Below are 13,387 nucleotides of genomic sequence, written 5' to 3' on the forward strand. Positions count from 1 at the left end.
CATAGAAATCACTTTAAATCCACCTAGACATCCTCTCATGCACAGCACAGTTAAGACCAATGAAAGCTTGAGTAACTTATGAAGTATAATTCGTGTGTGCATTTTGTGTTGCTTTATGTCTGCTGCCTCACTAAACTCTAATTGCCTGACATCAAATAGGTCATGGAGTGACAAAAATAGTTTGTGCATAGATACTATGTCTATATATATATATACACAAGGCAAGAAAGCCTTGTCGGTCATGTCAAAAATGTTTCTATTGTGGGCAAGGGTTGAAGCTTGCTGTTGGTGGTAAATGTTTTCCCTTTATATGTAGTTTGCACAAGTCAGATTCCATTCCAGCAACAAGCATGGCATTTAAAAGACACATATGGCATGTTTGGGCTGCCTCTGGAATCCAATTTCCTTGAACTGATGGTTTCCTGATTAACTCCTCTTTGCAGAAGAGGAGCTGGTTCCTTGAACTAGCATTGCCAAAAAACCAAGGCTGCCCTTTACTGATCAGTGCAAGGGAAAGTTGGGTTAGTCTTCTGGCTGACCATTTTTTCCACCAGCTCAATTTCCTTCTTGCCAAGGGGCAAAGTCCTGTTTAGCTTTGAGCTCCTGGTGTTCCTTATCCTATCTGCTGCATTCCTCTGTTGGATTTGGACCAGACAAGGAATATAGGCGTGTATGCTGTGTAAAGCATGGCTTTCAACCAGTCCACCTCCACTGGTGAATTACTCTGGATAAGCTGCAGCTGCATTTAACAGGAACCAAGTGAGGTTATAGCCACATTTTCAGTGTAGACAACACAACAATACTCCCACGAATAATTCTGTTGGGTGAAGGATATTGATGCTTTTTGCAACAGTGTTGCTGTGTCCTGGCAACCCTTCCACAACTTCTGGAAGACTTTTGTTCATTTGTTCTAATTTGTGTATGCCCACAAGATGATTTGCGTGTTCACGTTTATGTATACATGCGTCTGTCTGCCTGTAAATATATGGAAACATATCTGTTGTATAAACAAAAAACATCTTTGATTGATTTAATAGGAGACTAATTTTACACTCCATGAAAAACATTACATTTAGAGTACACAGATCTTTTGTTTTTGAAGCTTTAAAAAGTTTATCATTTTAGTCCTTCTAGCACATGCCTTATTAGTTACAAGAAATACATACTTCAAAAATTTCAGTTCTTGCAGGACTTGCTAATTTGCTAATTTTAAACTCTTGGTTTTATTAGGGACCAGAAAGAACTTCATATTAAGGCATTGATGGTAAATAAACTGTACACTGTGAAACTGACACTCCTCAATGGGAAAGACCTGACATCTAAATAAACAGCTGATTGGCTGTTAACAACTGCCTGAAGCAGTAAGCACAAATTCAGTGGGGACAAGCAAAGACAGCTTATTTTCAATCTTCAGATAGTTTTTGTTCAGTCTATACCTAAGATATGGGATTTTTTTTACATTGCAGTCAAAAGCTCTTCGGGAAAAATGGCTGCTACAGGGAATTCCTGCTGGCTCTGCAGAAGAGGAAGAAGCCAGAAGGAAGCAGTCAGAAGAGGATGATCTGAAGGTGAAAAAGCTGGAAGAAAACATACACAGGTAGGGACAGCTTCTTTTAGCTCTGCCTAAGAACAGTCACTCCCATAAAGGCTGAGGTTTTCCTTGCCCAGGTCCCCACCTCTGGCAGCAGCTGATGGCAGCTGCCCCAGGCAAGACTGTAAAAGGCAGTCACGAATACAGCCAAATACACCCAGCGTTTGTCTCCTAAATGTCCATGTTGTTCAAGATAGAGTCACTGTGTTATCTTTGTGTTTAATGGACTTTTATGGATTTCTTTCATGAGATAGTTAAACAGAAGGCCAAGTTCCCTCTTCAGATGCATGTGTATGACTTGATCAATGCCCAAGAGATTCTCCATTCCTTTACACCTCCTACAGCCAAAATGAGTTCAAAGACGGAGAGCATCCTTTTGCACTCACTTCACTGGTGCAAATAACTTTTTGAAATGCAACAGCCAATGCCACCACCAGATCAAATACTTATTGCTTTCAGAAGCAAGGTTTGGGTGTCAGAGTGATTTCCTTTTAACAGTTTCCCATTGCAGTCTGAGCTGACATTTGTCCTCTTTTTTGTGTTTTTCCTTGTTTTGTTGCAAACTCAGGGCTCTAAAGGAATAAAAGGTACATAAGGAAAGTGCTTTTAATCCTCATAGGGCAAATTCCAGTGCTGTTTCTACCATTTGGGTTATGTAAATTTAGAATTTTTTCAGCTGGCAAAAGGTGGTGAAACTTGGCAACACAACTTTTATAAATATGTCAGCTGAGGGTACAGCAAAAAAAAGGAATAGGACCAGTAGTCCAAAGGCTGAGGTATTAACTTAGCATCTGGTGCACTCAATTTGCCTTATGGCAGGTTTCTTGTGAAATTTCTTGGAGAAGTCAATGAAAATGTTTCTTTGGGGATATAGACATGCAGACCTACCCTAAGCTTGGACAATGTTAAATAACTACTATGTGAAAGATATTGATCAGCATTTGCTTCCCATCTGACCAGTTCTGTTGGGTGAGCTCTGTAAGAGTGAACTTGCAAGAATGTCTCCTCATGGCCATGCAGTCTTCAAATTCTGCTCACCTAGTGAGGGAATATCAAGCTTTCTGCACAGGAGTAGCTCTTCATCCCCAAGCCTTCTGTCTAGTTCTCCACTAGGATTGATCAACACCAGTTCTCATGTGCTGCAGGTCTGCAGATTCAAATGTCAGCAATCCCTCGGAACAGTGATTTACAAAAGAGCACTACTTTCACCTCCCAATGTGCTCTTGATGGGGCTTATTTATTATATGTGATACATTTCTTAAAAAAACAGAGACCAAAACAAAACCAGACAAAAAGACAGGAAACTACAGGTTTTCAAAGGAACCTGCTCTGCAGTGTGATTAGAAAATTTCTTAGAACTTACATGATGATGTAAGAAAAGCAATGAGCTAGGGGTTGCTGGGTGGCAATGGATTTGAAGTTTTTTCATGTGGTATAATATATTCAGACATAAACAAGCCAACACTAAAAATAAAAACAGAGCTTCCTACTTCAGCTCTGAAACTCAAATCAAAAAACAGAATGACATGCCAGTGCCTTAATAGTTGCTTGAATGCTGGTGTTCTGGGTTTAATAGTAGCAATCTCTGGCTCTTCCACAACTCCTAGGCATTGCCAGCTTGTAATAATGTAATTATTCTTATGCATCTTACAGAATGGAAAAAAGGATAGACTCTTCAACTGGAGTACAGATTCCCTCTACATCACCTATGTCTGCTCTCCTTAAATATGTGTAACATATATGGACCTTGATAAAGACATCATTTTGCCTAATTTGAGAGCCAGACATAAAAGAAATCACAAAACTCTGCCTGTACATAGCAAAGCATTTTCCTCCTCTAGTGCTTCTGACGCTTCACCCATGTCAGTGTGCTATAGATTAAGAGACATATTCCTTGAGAACAGAAGCAGGTTGCAAAGGTATCCAGGCTTCAGTTAGGGTGGAGGTAATTTCTTCCTATAGTGTTTCATCTCCAGCTGGGCTTAAAACCATCACACAAGGATGCATCTCTTAGGCAAGATAACACTTGTAAAGTGCCATCAATTTCTATATGAGTTAATACATGCTTCGCCCTCTTGTGAAAGAGGCAATACCTCTAGGTCAGGTTCAGCAAGAAAAATGCAATTTCAATAACTGCAGCCTTTTCAATAAAATGGACATTTTGTGCAAGGCTGGGTTTCTGCTGCCATACTAGATGAGATGTAATGAAATATTATCCAATTAAAAACTCCCGAGTCTCCTTAGCTTTAACACTTCAAAGTTAAAAAGTACATATCTCTTAATATGATGGGGTTAGCCAGATGGGGAATCTCTTCCTTACGTATGTATTATCTTATGTATTGAATCACCACCAGTGCAAAACCATCTAGGAGCCTCACACCTCTTTTAAGCTGAGTAGAACTGACAACGGTTTCCTGAAGCAGTGAACTGTATTATAACACAAACTGTGGGAAACTGTTGAACTTCATTAGGTCCAAATTAAATATTAATCACAATCCAAATGAGATGGTTGCCTAGAGTAAAACAAAACTGACTAGAGTCCATTCCGTTCCTTGTTATGCTTACTTTTGTTGAGGTTGTCTGGTTGGTTTGCTTTCGTTGCATGCCAGCCCTAACACAGGGTAGTACCGGTGAAACAGCTCCTTACAGCACTTGGTAGATGACAAAAAATAAAATAGTGGAAATTCTATAACAGGAAGACAAGTTCGTGTGAAGGTAACCTACATGTGCACAATCTTGAAAGACATGACAAACCAGGAGTGTATGTATAAAGAGAAGGCAGAGCGTTAGGCAACAGCATGGATTTGTTTTATTGCTTACAGGATTAGCCTCTCTCCAAATTAAATCAGAGGACTTCTCTCTTCCCTGCCAAACCACTCTTTATGTGCTGGACATAGAGTCCAGAACATGCAGGGGGTGTGTGTGTGTGTGTATGTAGATAAAATTCTGGGGTCAGGACACACAGTGTACATGCACACATGCTCACACGCATGGTCACAAAGCCAGGGAAGACACAGCTGCAATTCTGGTCCTGAATATTCCCTTCTCCCAATGGGTCAGGTTCATCCTGTTGAGATCTGGGAGCTTAAATAAGTCACTTACATCGAATCATCATCTCATTTGGCCCTCCCATGCAGCTGGTGAGAGAACAGCATCACCTCTGTGGCCTATGTAAGCCCCTCTCTCTCTTTCTCTCTCTCTCTGTCTCTCTGTCTCTCTCTCTCTCTCTCCCCCCCTCACTCAACTTCAGGCACTTTGATTAAGTGCCTCAAGGGCAATGTGTGGAAATTTAAGCCTTGATGTTTCTTCCTGCACAGGCACCATTTACTACGCCTCTAGGCACTACCGTGATGCAAATATTCATCAATAACAATTACTTATGTGTCTTATGCATCAACTGTTTATGACCTCAGGCTCTGCCCTGTCACTCTTGCTGATCTCCAGCACTGACACGTTCTTCTGCAGAGCTGGGCTGGCGCTGAGTAGGTGGAGGTGGGGCAAGGTGCAGTGTCTGGAGCCACTCAGTGGGCACTGACAGTCTGAGCCTCGATTTTTAAAAATCCGCACTCTGAAAAGCATGTCACCTTCCCTGTAGGCTATTTTAACTCCTGCAGTACTTGAATCCTAAGGCAAAAAATAAAGCAAATCCCCCTCGATGGTGCATTGAAGGTAAAGAAGGACTGGATGTGCAGTAAGGAATCCTAACTGATAAGAAAGGAACACATGTAATGAATTCAAATGAGAATTTGCAGTTAAAGAAAAAAATCCCAAGGCATGTTCACGCATGTTCAGGAACAGACAGTAACCTGCTTGCACATGTATCATGGTCTCACTTCAAAAATGCCAACAACCTGTAACAGAGAAGCTCAATGCATTCAGAAAAAACTACAGACATCCAAGAATACAACTGATGTGGTCACAGTAACAACAGGGGCCATTCAGAGCACTTGGACCAGCATGTTACAAAGGTAAAACATGCTCATTGCCATGTACAAACACAGGCTTGTAGGCTGAAATGGTATATGGCTCTCTGGTGAAAGATACTGAGGAATCAGGCCCCAGCACCAGATTGCTATAAGAAGTCAAAGTACAGAACTGACTTGGTATAGCATGTGCACAGAGGCAGCAAAACCTATTGGGGAGAGATAGGGACTAATAAGTGGAGGCAGTGAGGGACTTTAGACAACAGATCCACATGAATTAAAATAATTTCAAAGTAAGACTTGCATGGCATCTGCTGTGACTTATTGTGGCCACAGGGGAAAAAGGACTTAACAAGGTGTCAGGAGAACCTTCAAGCAACAGAGACAGGGGAGATAAGGAGGAAAGAAGAAAAACTCAAAAATTTTGCAAAACTAGCAACATAAAATATTAGTTCAAGGTCAGATAAAGCAGAGCTTTACCAGGGATTTCCATGTAATCAATACCCAGAGCTGCAATTAAGACTTCTGAACAAACCATATTGTGTGGTGCAAAGTTTGGTCAGCAAGGTCAAGCAACTGGAGTATTGCATTATGACTTTAGAACATCATTAATGTCTTGAAAGACTATTTGGAGTGAAAGGTAAATTCCAGTTTACAAGGCATTGGAATCAGACTTGGACAGCGTTCGTTCTTCTTTTTAGAAGTCCTTCAGCCAGTGAAGACTAATTGATATGCAAGGACTTGTAGCTATGAGACAGTGGAAGAGAGGTATATACTGAAATTGTTCCTACTAGGTGCTACCCATGTAAAAGAATCTGTGGACAAGGGTCTGATACGCTCTAGGTGCTGGTAGAGCACCTTCTGGGTCTTCTGGGGCTTGAATTGGGATCTGTTCTCCCTTCTCTGTAGCTGTCAGTCTACCTCAGGACAAATTCACCTAAATACAGAGTCTTAAGAAGGCAAGTAAATTCAAAAACAAAATACCTGCCAAGGAAAAGACTATCTGACACAAATGAAGCTGATTCTGAATAACTGGATCACTGGTGAAACTTCAAAAAGCTGTAAAAACATTTTTTAGATTGAAAATGGTCTGAAAGACCTTGCAGAGCAATACCATGTTCATGCTGTCCCATTCCTAGGAAAATGCAGTTAGTCTTCCATGTGAAAGTTTGTTAAATTATGCTTACTCTATACTAGAATATTTTTACTAATGCAGCTAAGCAGGCAAGGCTTCCCTTTGTGGACTGATGTTTTTACCAGCAAAAAATATGGCCACTTAAATGGAGTGGCTTCTGTAGGCAGAGGTTATTGTACCCATGTACTTACCTGTCTACTAGAATACATACTGAAATAAAATGTTTTTATAATAATCTACTCTCTAGGCAAAACCTGCACATAAATGGGAAAGTTTGCAGTCATTGCTAATGGAGAGAGTCACAGGGACCCAGTCTTTGTATCCTGCATTTGTCGAGACGATGTAAGTGGTGCAGAGCATTTCTCTGGGAATCGCCTCAAGGAAAGAAATCACCCATGAGAGGATGAAGTGCAGAATTACTGCTGGGCTAAACCCTTACCTCTACCAAAGACTTCTTACATTATTTGAAGTAAGAGACTTTAGCAGTTCTTCCACATCTTGTACTCCGTGTTCACTTGTGCAATTATCTTTCTCACACATTCAGTATGATGTGGACTGAGCTCTTTGGTACAGGAATGAATGAAGAGAATTTCATTGGTGCCCCTTCGAATACCAAGTGAAATTTTGCTGTTCAGAATTCTTCACATTTTTCTCCTGTTTTGCTGTTGCAGCTGAGATACTGTGTTTCTGAAAACATAAGATGCCTCAGGCCCATGCTGTGACACCTGCATAAATTAAATGGCTTTTGTTGGCAATTCTTAAAGGAATTCTATTTTCTATTAGGAATTCTAATTCCTAAAGGAGTTATATTTTTTAATTCAGCTGTCAAAATCCAGTTCCCAGCAACTGATGAATTTCTTTAACATGATAGTGGTTTTATCGTTGCCCATTAACCACTGGGCTTGTTTTATTTCTTCTTTTTCTCCTGCTGTCATTCTACATGCAGTGAGTCAGGAATCCAGGATTCCTACTGGATCTCTGGGGGGTTGCATCACCCCACCCCGTACTGTGCACAGTAGTAAATACTCTCTGCAATGACAGAAAAGGGAATGGGGACCAGAAGCCTGGACTACAGCCTAGGTTTCCCAAGCCTGAGTGATCTCTCAAGCAGATAAGTAAGTCTGTAACCAATTGATGGACTCAAATTGTAACACAGACCTTTAACACCAGAAGAAATGTTTGTTGTCTGCAGATACCAGAGAGAGAAAGCAATCCCGGCTCAGACCCTGACATCTTTGATTGTAGCTCAGGGAAAATTTCCTAAATGGTGGAGTTCTTGCTGGGTTATTTAAAGAAATTTTTGGTTTTAGGAAACCCATTTGGGAAACATGAACTTGCCTACAGAACCTTAACTGCACAAAGTCTGAATAAATGGATATTCCCAGTAATCATGGATTACTGGTAATATGTAAGCATATGGTAAGGGAGCATATAACACTCATGTTAAATAAGTGACAGAGAAAATAACTTATAATTAAATCTTTGAGCCCTAGGCATACATTAGAAGTTTTTCATTCAGTTTTAATCTTGTACATTTTAAAAAACATACTTAGAAAACTGTAAGTACTGTTTCCTAGTGTGAGTCCCTTTTTGGCCTCATTTCTGCTTTTTACATGTAGGGTATTCATTATCAGAACAGTGAATTTCACACAAGTGATCCTTCCAAGAATCCACACTGCAATCAGGATGTGAGTGGACAGTCTGGTTTTCAGAAAGATTTTTTTCTGTAGGTTCATTAGATAAAGGAGCAGTTTTAGTAACCCAGGTAATGTTTGTTGAGACTTTCAGTTGAACATAAAGCTCTCAGCTCCAAAGAATAGAAGGGCAATATGAAATACTACTAAATTACAGCAAAATGCTAAATGTTTTCTGACTTGTCTGATGACCTCTGAGCCCTGTGACTTGGCACACCTGGAGTAAGCCCAGATAGGGTTCCTAAATTTAGAAATGCATTCCAACATCAGCTGCTGCAGAGCAACAATGCGTCACCAGAAAAACAGGGTATGTAAATCTCATCTTGCTTGCAGCACCCAGGTGGAGAAACCAGAGTAGTCTGTTCACCCTCCAAACATTATTCCAGAGGGTTTGTATAGAACTAGCCACAGGTTTTGTCCTGCAAGACAGCCCAGCTCACTGTCAGAAGTTACACCCAGCAATAAGACATCACTTCTGATATGGGGGAGTGGTTCATATTTGTTAAACTGGTAGTCCAGTTTTGATGCCATAGGATTTTCAGCCAAGAAAATAAATGAAAGGCAAAATAGCATCATTCTGACTTCAGGAAATGTTGCAGCAGGAGAAAACAATGAAAATATCACAGGATATACATGTGTACCCTGTGTGCCCCAGAACATGCAAGGGAAATGCCTCATGCCTTTGAGCTGTTACCCCATTAGTATCACCTTTTGTGGAGAGCTGTGGAGAACTGCAGGGTGTCATCATGCCAAGAACACAATGATCCTCAGTTCTGTTTTCTTCTTGTGAAATCACTTACTTTTTGTACTTTCACTTAGGCACAATCTAAAGATTCCTGCCAGCCAAAGGCTGGAAGTAACCACCACATCAGATGTAACTGGCTGTGTCACACATATGGTCATTGAAAACTCAGCTTTAAGGCTGTGGGCAGTGTTTTGTAATCTTCCTAGCAGGCAAGCCAACTCTCTCTTTATCATATTTTAGACAAGTAATTTCAGGAGCAACCACCCTACATTCAAAACCCCCATGTTATTCTCTGCTCTTTGCTACTTAAAAACAGCTTTACAATTATATTGATGCTATGTCACAGAAAATTCATCCTGTTTTCCTAGTCCTGTTAGGGCTGTTGGGGAGATTATTTCATGGATGTCTAATATCAGAGGTCAGGTCTTCAGTCCAGCTTGGTCTGGACAGCAGTCGCTGAAGATGGTGTAGATTCTCTGGAAGAATGAATTGAAAACAAGTTCCAGTAATTGAAGTCTTCTTTGCACAAACAAGTTTTGAGAACTTGTTTTCTTCTTGCCAGCTATTTTTTTTCCTAAATGTTTGTAGTACATTGTTTCTACACAGAGACCTTCAATTATCAGGGATTGGTACAGTCAAAATGATACTACCTAAGGCAATACACCTCAGGTGTAGCATAGAGATGCTATGTTACTCTGGTTTGTTAAATGCTTTTATTTAAAATTTACAGTGCATGAACAGAAAATATGACCAAATCAGACCAATGTCCACCATGTAAACTTTTCATACATGCCTCAACTTTTTCCTCTCTACAGAATGAGAATGTAATAGCTAACAAACACTTTGATAACCTGCAAACAATTAGCAGAACACATGAGAGCCACATCCTGATGTCCTGGCTTATAGTGTCCAAGGCTACTGTGGATCCCAGGACCAAACAGATTTCTTGCCTGCAGTATAAGAGGCTACACTTTACTTTTTGCAAGGCTGCTATTGCACTGCGTTTTGTAGGCACTCATTCCACTCTTCAGGCATTTCAAAGAAGAAGGGAGAATGGAACATCTACAATTTCTCTCTCTTGAATGCAAATGGAGGCCAGGAGAATGCACTGTGATTCTTGGGAAGTGAAAATTCCTGCTTAAATGGAGTGTGCGACAAATGAAGACATTTAATGCACAGGATGACTCTCACAGGTGGCTCCTTGGTGGAGCTGTGCTTTGTCAGGACTTCCACCAAGCACCACCAGAACTCTCTTGGGCACCAGGCTCGCTTTATGTGGCACTGGAGTGCTGTTGGGTTTGCACAGTTAAATCCCAAATTTGCTTACTTCAGTGGAGCTGTTCTTGACTCGCCTCAGTTGCAAACAAGAAAATACAGCTTTTCTTTTGGAAGATTACCAGATCAGCAATGTCTGTGAAAAATGACGCAAGCAAAGCAGGGTGTCTGATATTCCTTCCTTATTTCCAGTGCTTATTTTGTCATATGAAATGTGTGTAGGGCAAAGTTGCAAAATTACCTAACCTGACAATGTCTTTTTTCTTGTTAAGAGTGCTGGTATTTAATAATTTCCCAACTTCATTAGGTGGCTTGTCTTACCACTTACTGCATCAGTGCAGACTACATCATACTGGCATCTTGAATAAGATGAGTAATACATTGATATTTTTCCATCTTAGCTGCCCCCGCTGAGCCACCTCATCTCCCAAAAGAGAAGACATTTGAAAAAACCTGATGCAATGACCCAGCATTTCTGAAAGGTGATTCCTTCCTCATTAGTCTTTGCCTACCTGCTGCTGAGCAGAAAAGGATTCAGTGCAATAAGGGAAAGAAATACTGATAGCTTGTGTTTGGTAAGAGAAGAGGTTCATTGTGCTTAGTGATCTCTGACTGTACTGCTTGTTGCTTTGTTAGTTATACACATACCTGAAAGTACTGTGCATGAACACAGGTAAAAATGGGTTGCAAGTGGGCTTTCACATTCCTTTCTCTAAATATGAATAAACTTTGTTAAAAAAACAATCCCTATGGAAGCAACATATACTACAGATACATTAAATTTTTCATTCAGAAATTAAATATGTTACTTTTTTTGTTGACATAAAAATTATATGGAGAGATTTTTAGAAGCTGTGGTAGCCTGTAATACATTGATTTTGCCCCTAGATATTTGGGACAAGTTAACCATAATGCAAAGCTGTGTTGGATTAATCTGATAATTATTTTTAATTTGTAATTGAAGCTTTTCTAGATAGCAACTAGACACTAAAACAGGATATGGAACATCTTGGTTTTGCCTAATTTTCTTGTGTAATGTTTTTACTGGCAGAAAGTTCATGCTGTTCTATGTACTGAGAACAATTTGTAGTGGTGAATATTTATGAAGGAATGATTTTTTTAATCTGACCCACATGTATTTTGAAAATGGTCCAATCTTATGTAATTCTTTGAAGGATTTCCTTCATAGGAAAGTGTCTTCCAAGAAAATGGTAGTGTTTTATGTCTACCATGGGAGGAATGCTATCTGGGAAATAGCCCAGAGTGTACAAAATGTGTTAATGTGTCTGTTTGCCCCCAGGATGCTGAATCATGTGTTTGTGAGAGTATTCTGAGAGGGTATGCAGAATAAGGGGTTTGAAAAATCCATTTTCTCCGGCTTTTCATGGAGTACAAGAGTCCATTTTTGCTGGATGAAAACTTTAATAAAGAGCTGAGAAAACTTGGCAGGCAGAGAAGATAGTTTCCCAAGGAGAATCAAGGTGAAACGATAAAGCATCACCTTCAAAATCACCAAAAGTACTCCAGCAGCTCTCATTGCTGTTCTGTTAATTTTTTTTTAAATAAAGTAGCTCCCTTCTAGTGGTTAGCTGAACTTCTCATTTCATACAGCATATATTGTATGTGAGAAATATTAGCCTAGGAACCATGCACTAGTTATTCATTTGATGAAAAAATACTAATTGTGCCTCTTGTCCCCCATCAGCTAGAACAAATGAAAGGGAGGGGAACCAACAGAGAAGCATACTTTTTCTGCTGCAGTTAGGTGGACTTTGTTGATAGAATGACTTGTAAGGATTTAAAGCTGTCATGGCTATTAAAATTGCTGGAGTTTAACAGTTCCCACAGTTTTCTCTCTCTTAAATGCTATTCATATCCATCTTTTCCTCCTGCCAAGCCTCTAGTTTTATTTAATTGTTTTATTCTTAAGAATTTGGAAACTTCTTCAACATGGCAAAGGGTTTTAGCAAACAACAATTTTCTGCAAATTCCTCTCATGTCACATCTCAGTAAAGTGACCTACCTTACAGTCAGTCTTCAAGGCAGGCAGCCAGGTCTGTAGGCAACATTTGGGTTCCCATTTTCCTCTTTTGTCACCAAATTCTCTTTTAACTCTGAACAGCAATGTGATGTGTCTCCATGATGAAACTCTCCTTTTCCTCTGCACTCATCAGTGGTGTCGTCCTTACTACCTGCTTCTCTCTAGGGCAGTGACAGGAATGCTGTTACCACTCCAGCACAGAGGGAGCTGGGGAGTACCAAAAACTTTTCCACACTTTAGCCTTAGTTTCTTTGCCTCCTTTCATCCTAGGGGCTGCAAATGGGAGGATTTGCAAACCCACACACAGTTTTACTCAGTGGTATCACGGACCCCTGTCAGCTGTGCCATCCATGCTCAGTGAGCAGGGGCCTTGATGGTCCTCCAGCATTGCTCAGCCTGTGTGACCACAGCTAGAGAGGGTTGGACAACACAGGTCAATCCTACCAACCCAGAAAAAATAGGTTATAGCGTGATGGTGTGATTATTTAATTCCAGAAGGAATCAGGAAATGTCAAAATTATACCTTCTGTTTCAGTACAGGTTCTCCTCTGATTCTCACTACTTCTGCTCCCTGGTTCTCTCTTTTTCATCATTATCCTCCTAGGAAGACCATTTTTTAATTAAGTAGGAGGGTAGACTTGCAGAAGAGAGGGATAATCTTTGTTCTTTGTGTCCCACATTGATTATCATTCCTGTAGCTTCACTGTCTGCTTATCTTAAAAAAACCTGTGATTTGACTGAAGGAAAAATAGCTTGTGCATATTAATTTTCTCTTAAGCAAGAGCATCTAGGTTAAATTCTGTGAAAATTCTAAGATGCAATCACCACTGTCAGATTCATTTAACTAGTAGCATTCCCTGACAAGTTCAGCAGAAGAAACAAGAAGAAAAAGTCATTTAAAAACTACACTTATTTTAAAAAGAGTATTAATCACATTAACCTCATCTGCGCAGGGAAGCAAATCTTTGGAGCATGAATACCTC

General features: G+C 40.1%; 1 protein-coding gene across 8 annotated transcripts in view; it reads left to right on the forward strand.

The window, feature by feature from the left end:
- PALM2AKAP2 (PALM2 and AKAP2 fusion) overlaps positions 1–13,387 on the forward strand; it is a 272,907-nt gene that overhangs the window by 66,688 nt on the left and 192,832 nt on the right. For 7 of the 8 annotated variants that reach the window (XM_030257290.4, NM_001204209.1, XM_030257287.4 and 4 more), the window contains exon 3: positions 1,467–1,597. In XM_030257290.4, coding sequence (XP_030113150.4) covers positions 1,467–1,597 — 131 coding nt within the window. Of the gene's footprint in view, positions 1–1,464; positions 1,598–10,764; positions 10,846–13,387 lie in introns of those variants that run through there. The other variant, XM_072921656.1, reaches the window with a different exon arrangement.

Source organism: Taeniopygia guttata, chromosome Z, assembly GCF_048771995.1.
Source record: "Taeniopygia guttata chromosome Z, bTaeGut7.mat, whole genome shotgun sequence".
NCBI classification, from domain to species: Eukaryota; Metazoa; Chordata; class Aves; order Passeriformes; family Estrildidae; genus Taeniopygia; species Taeniopygia guttata.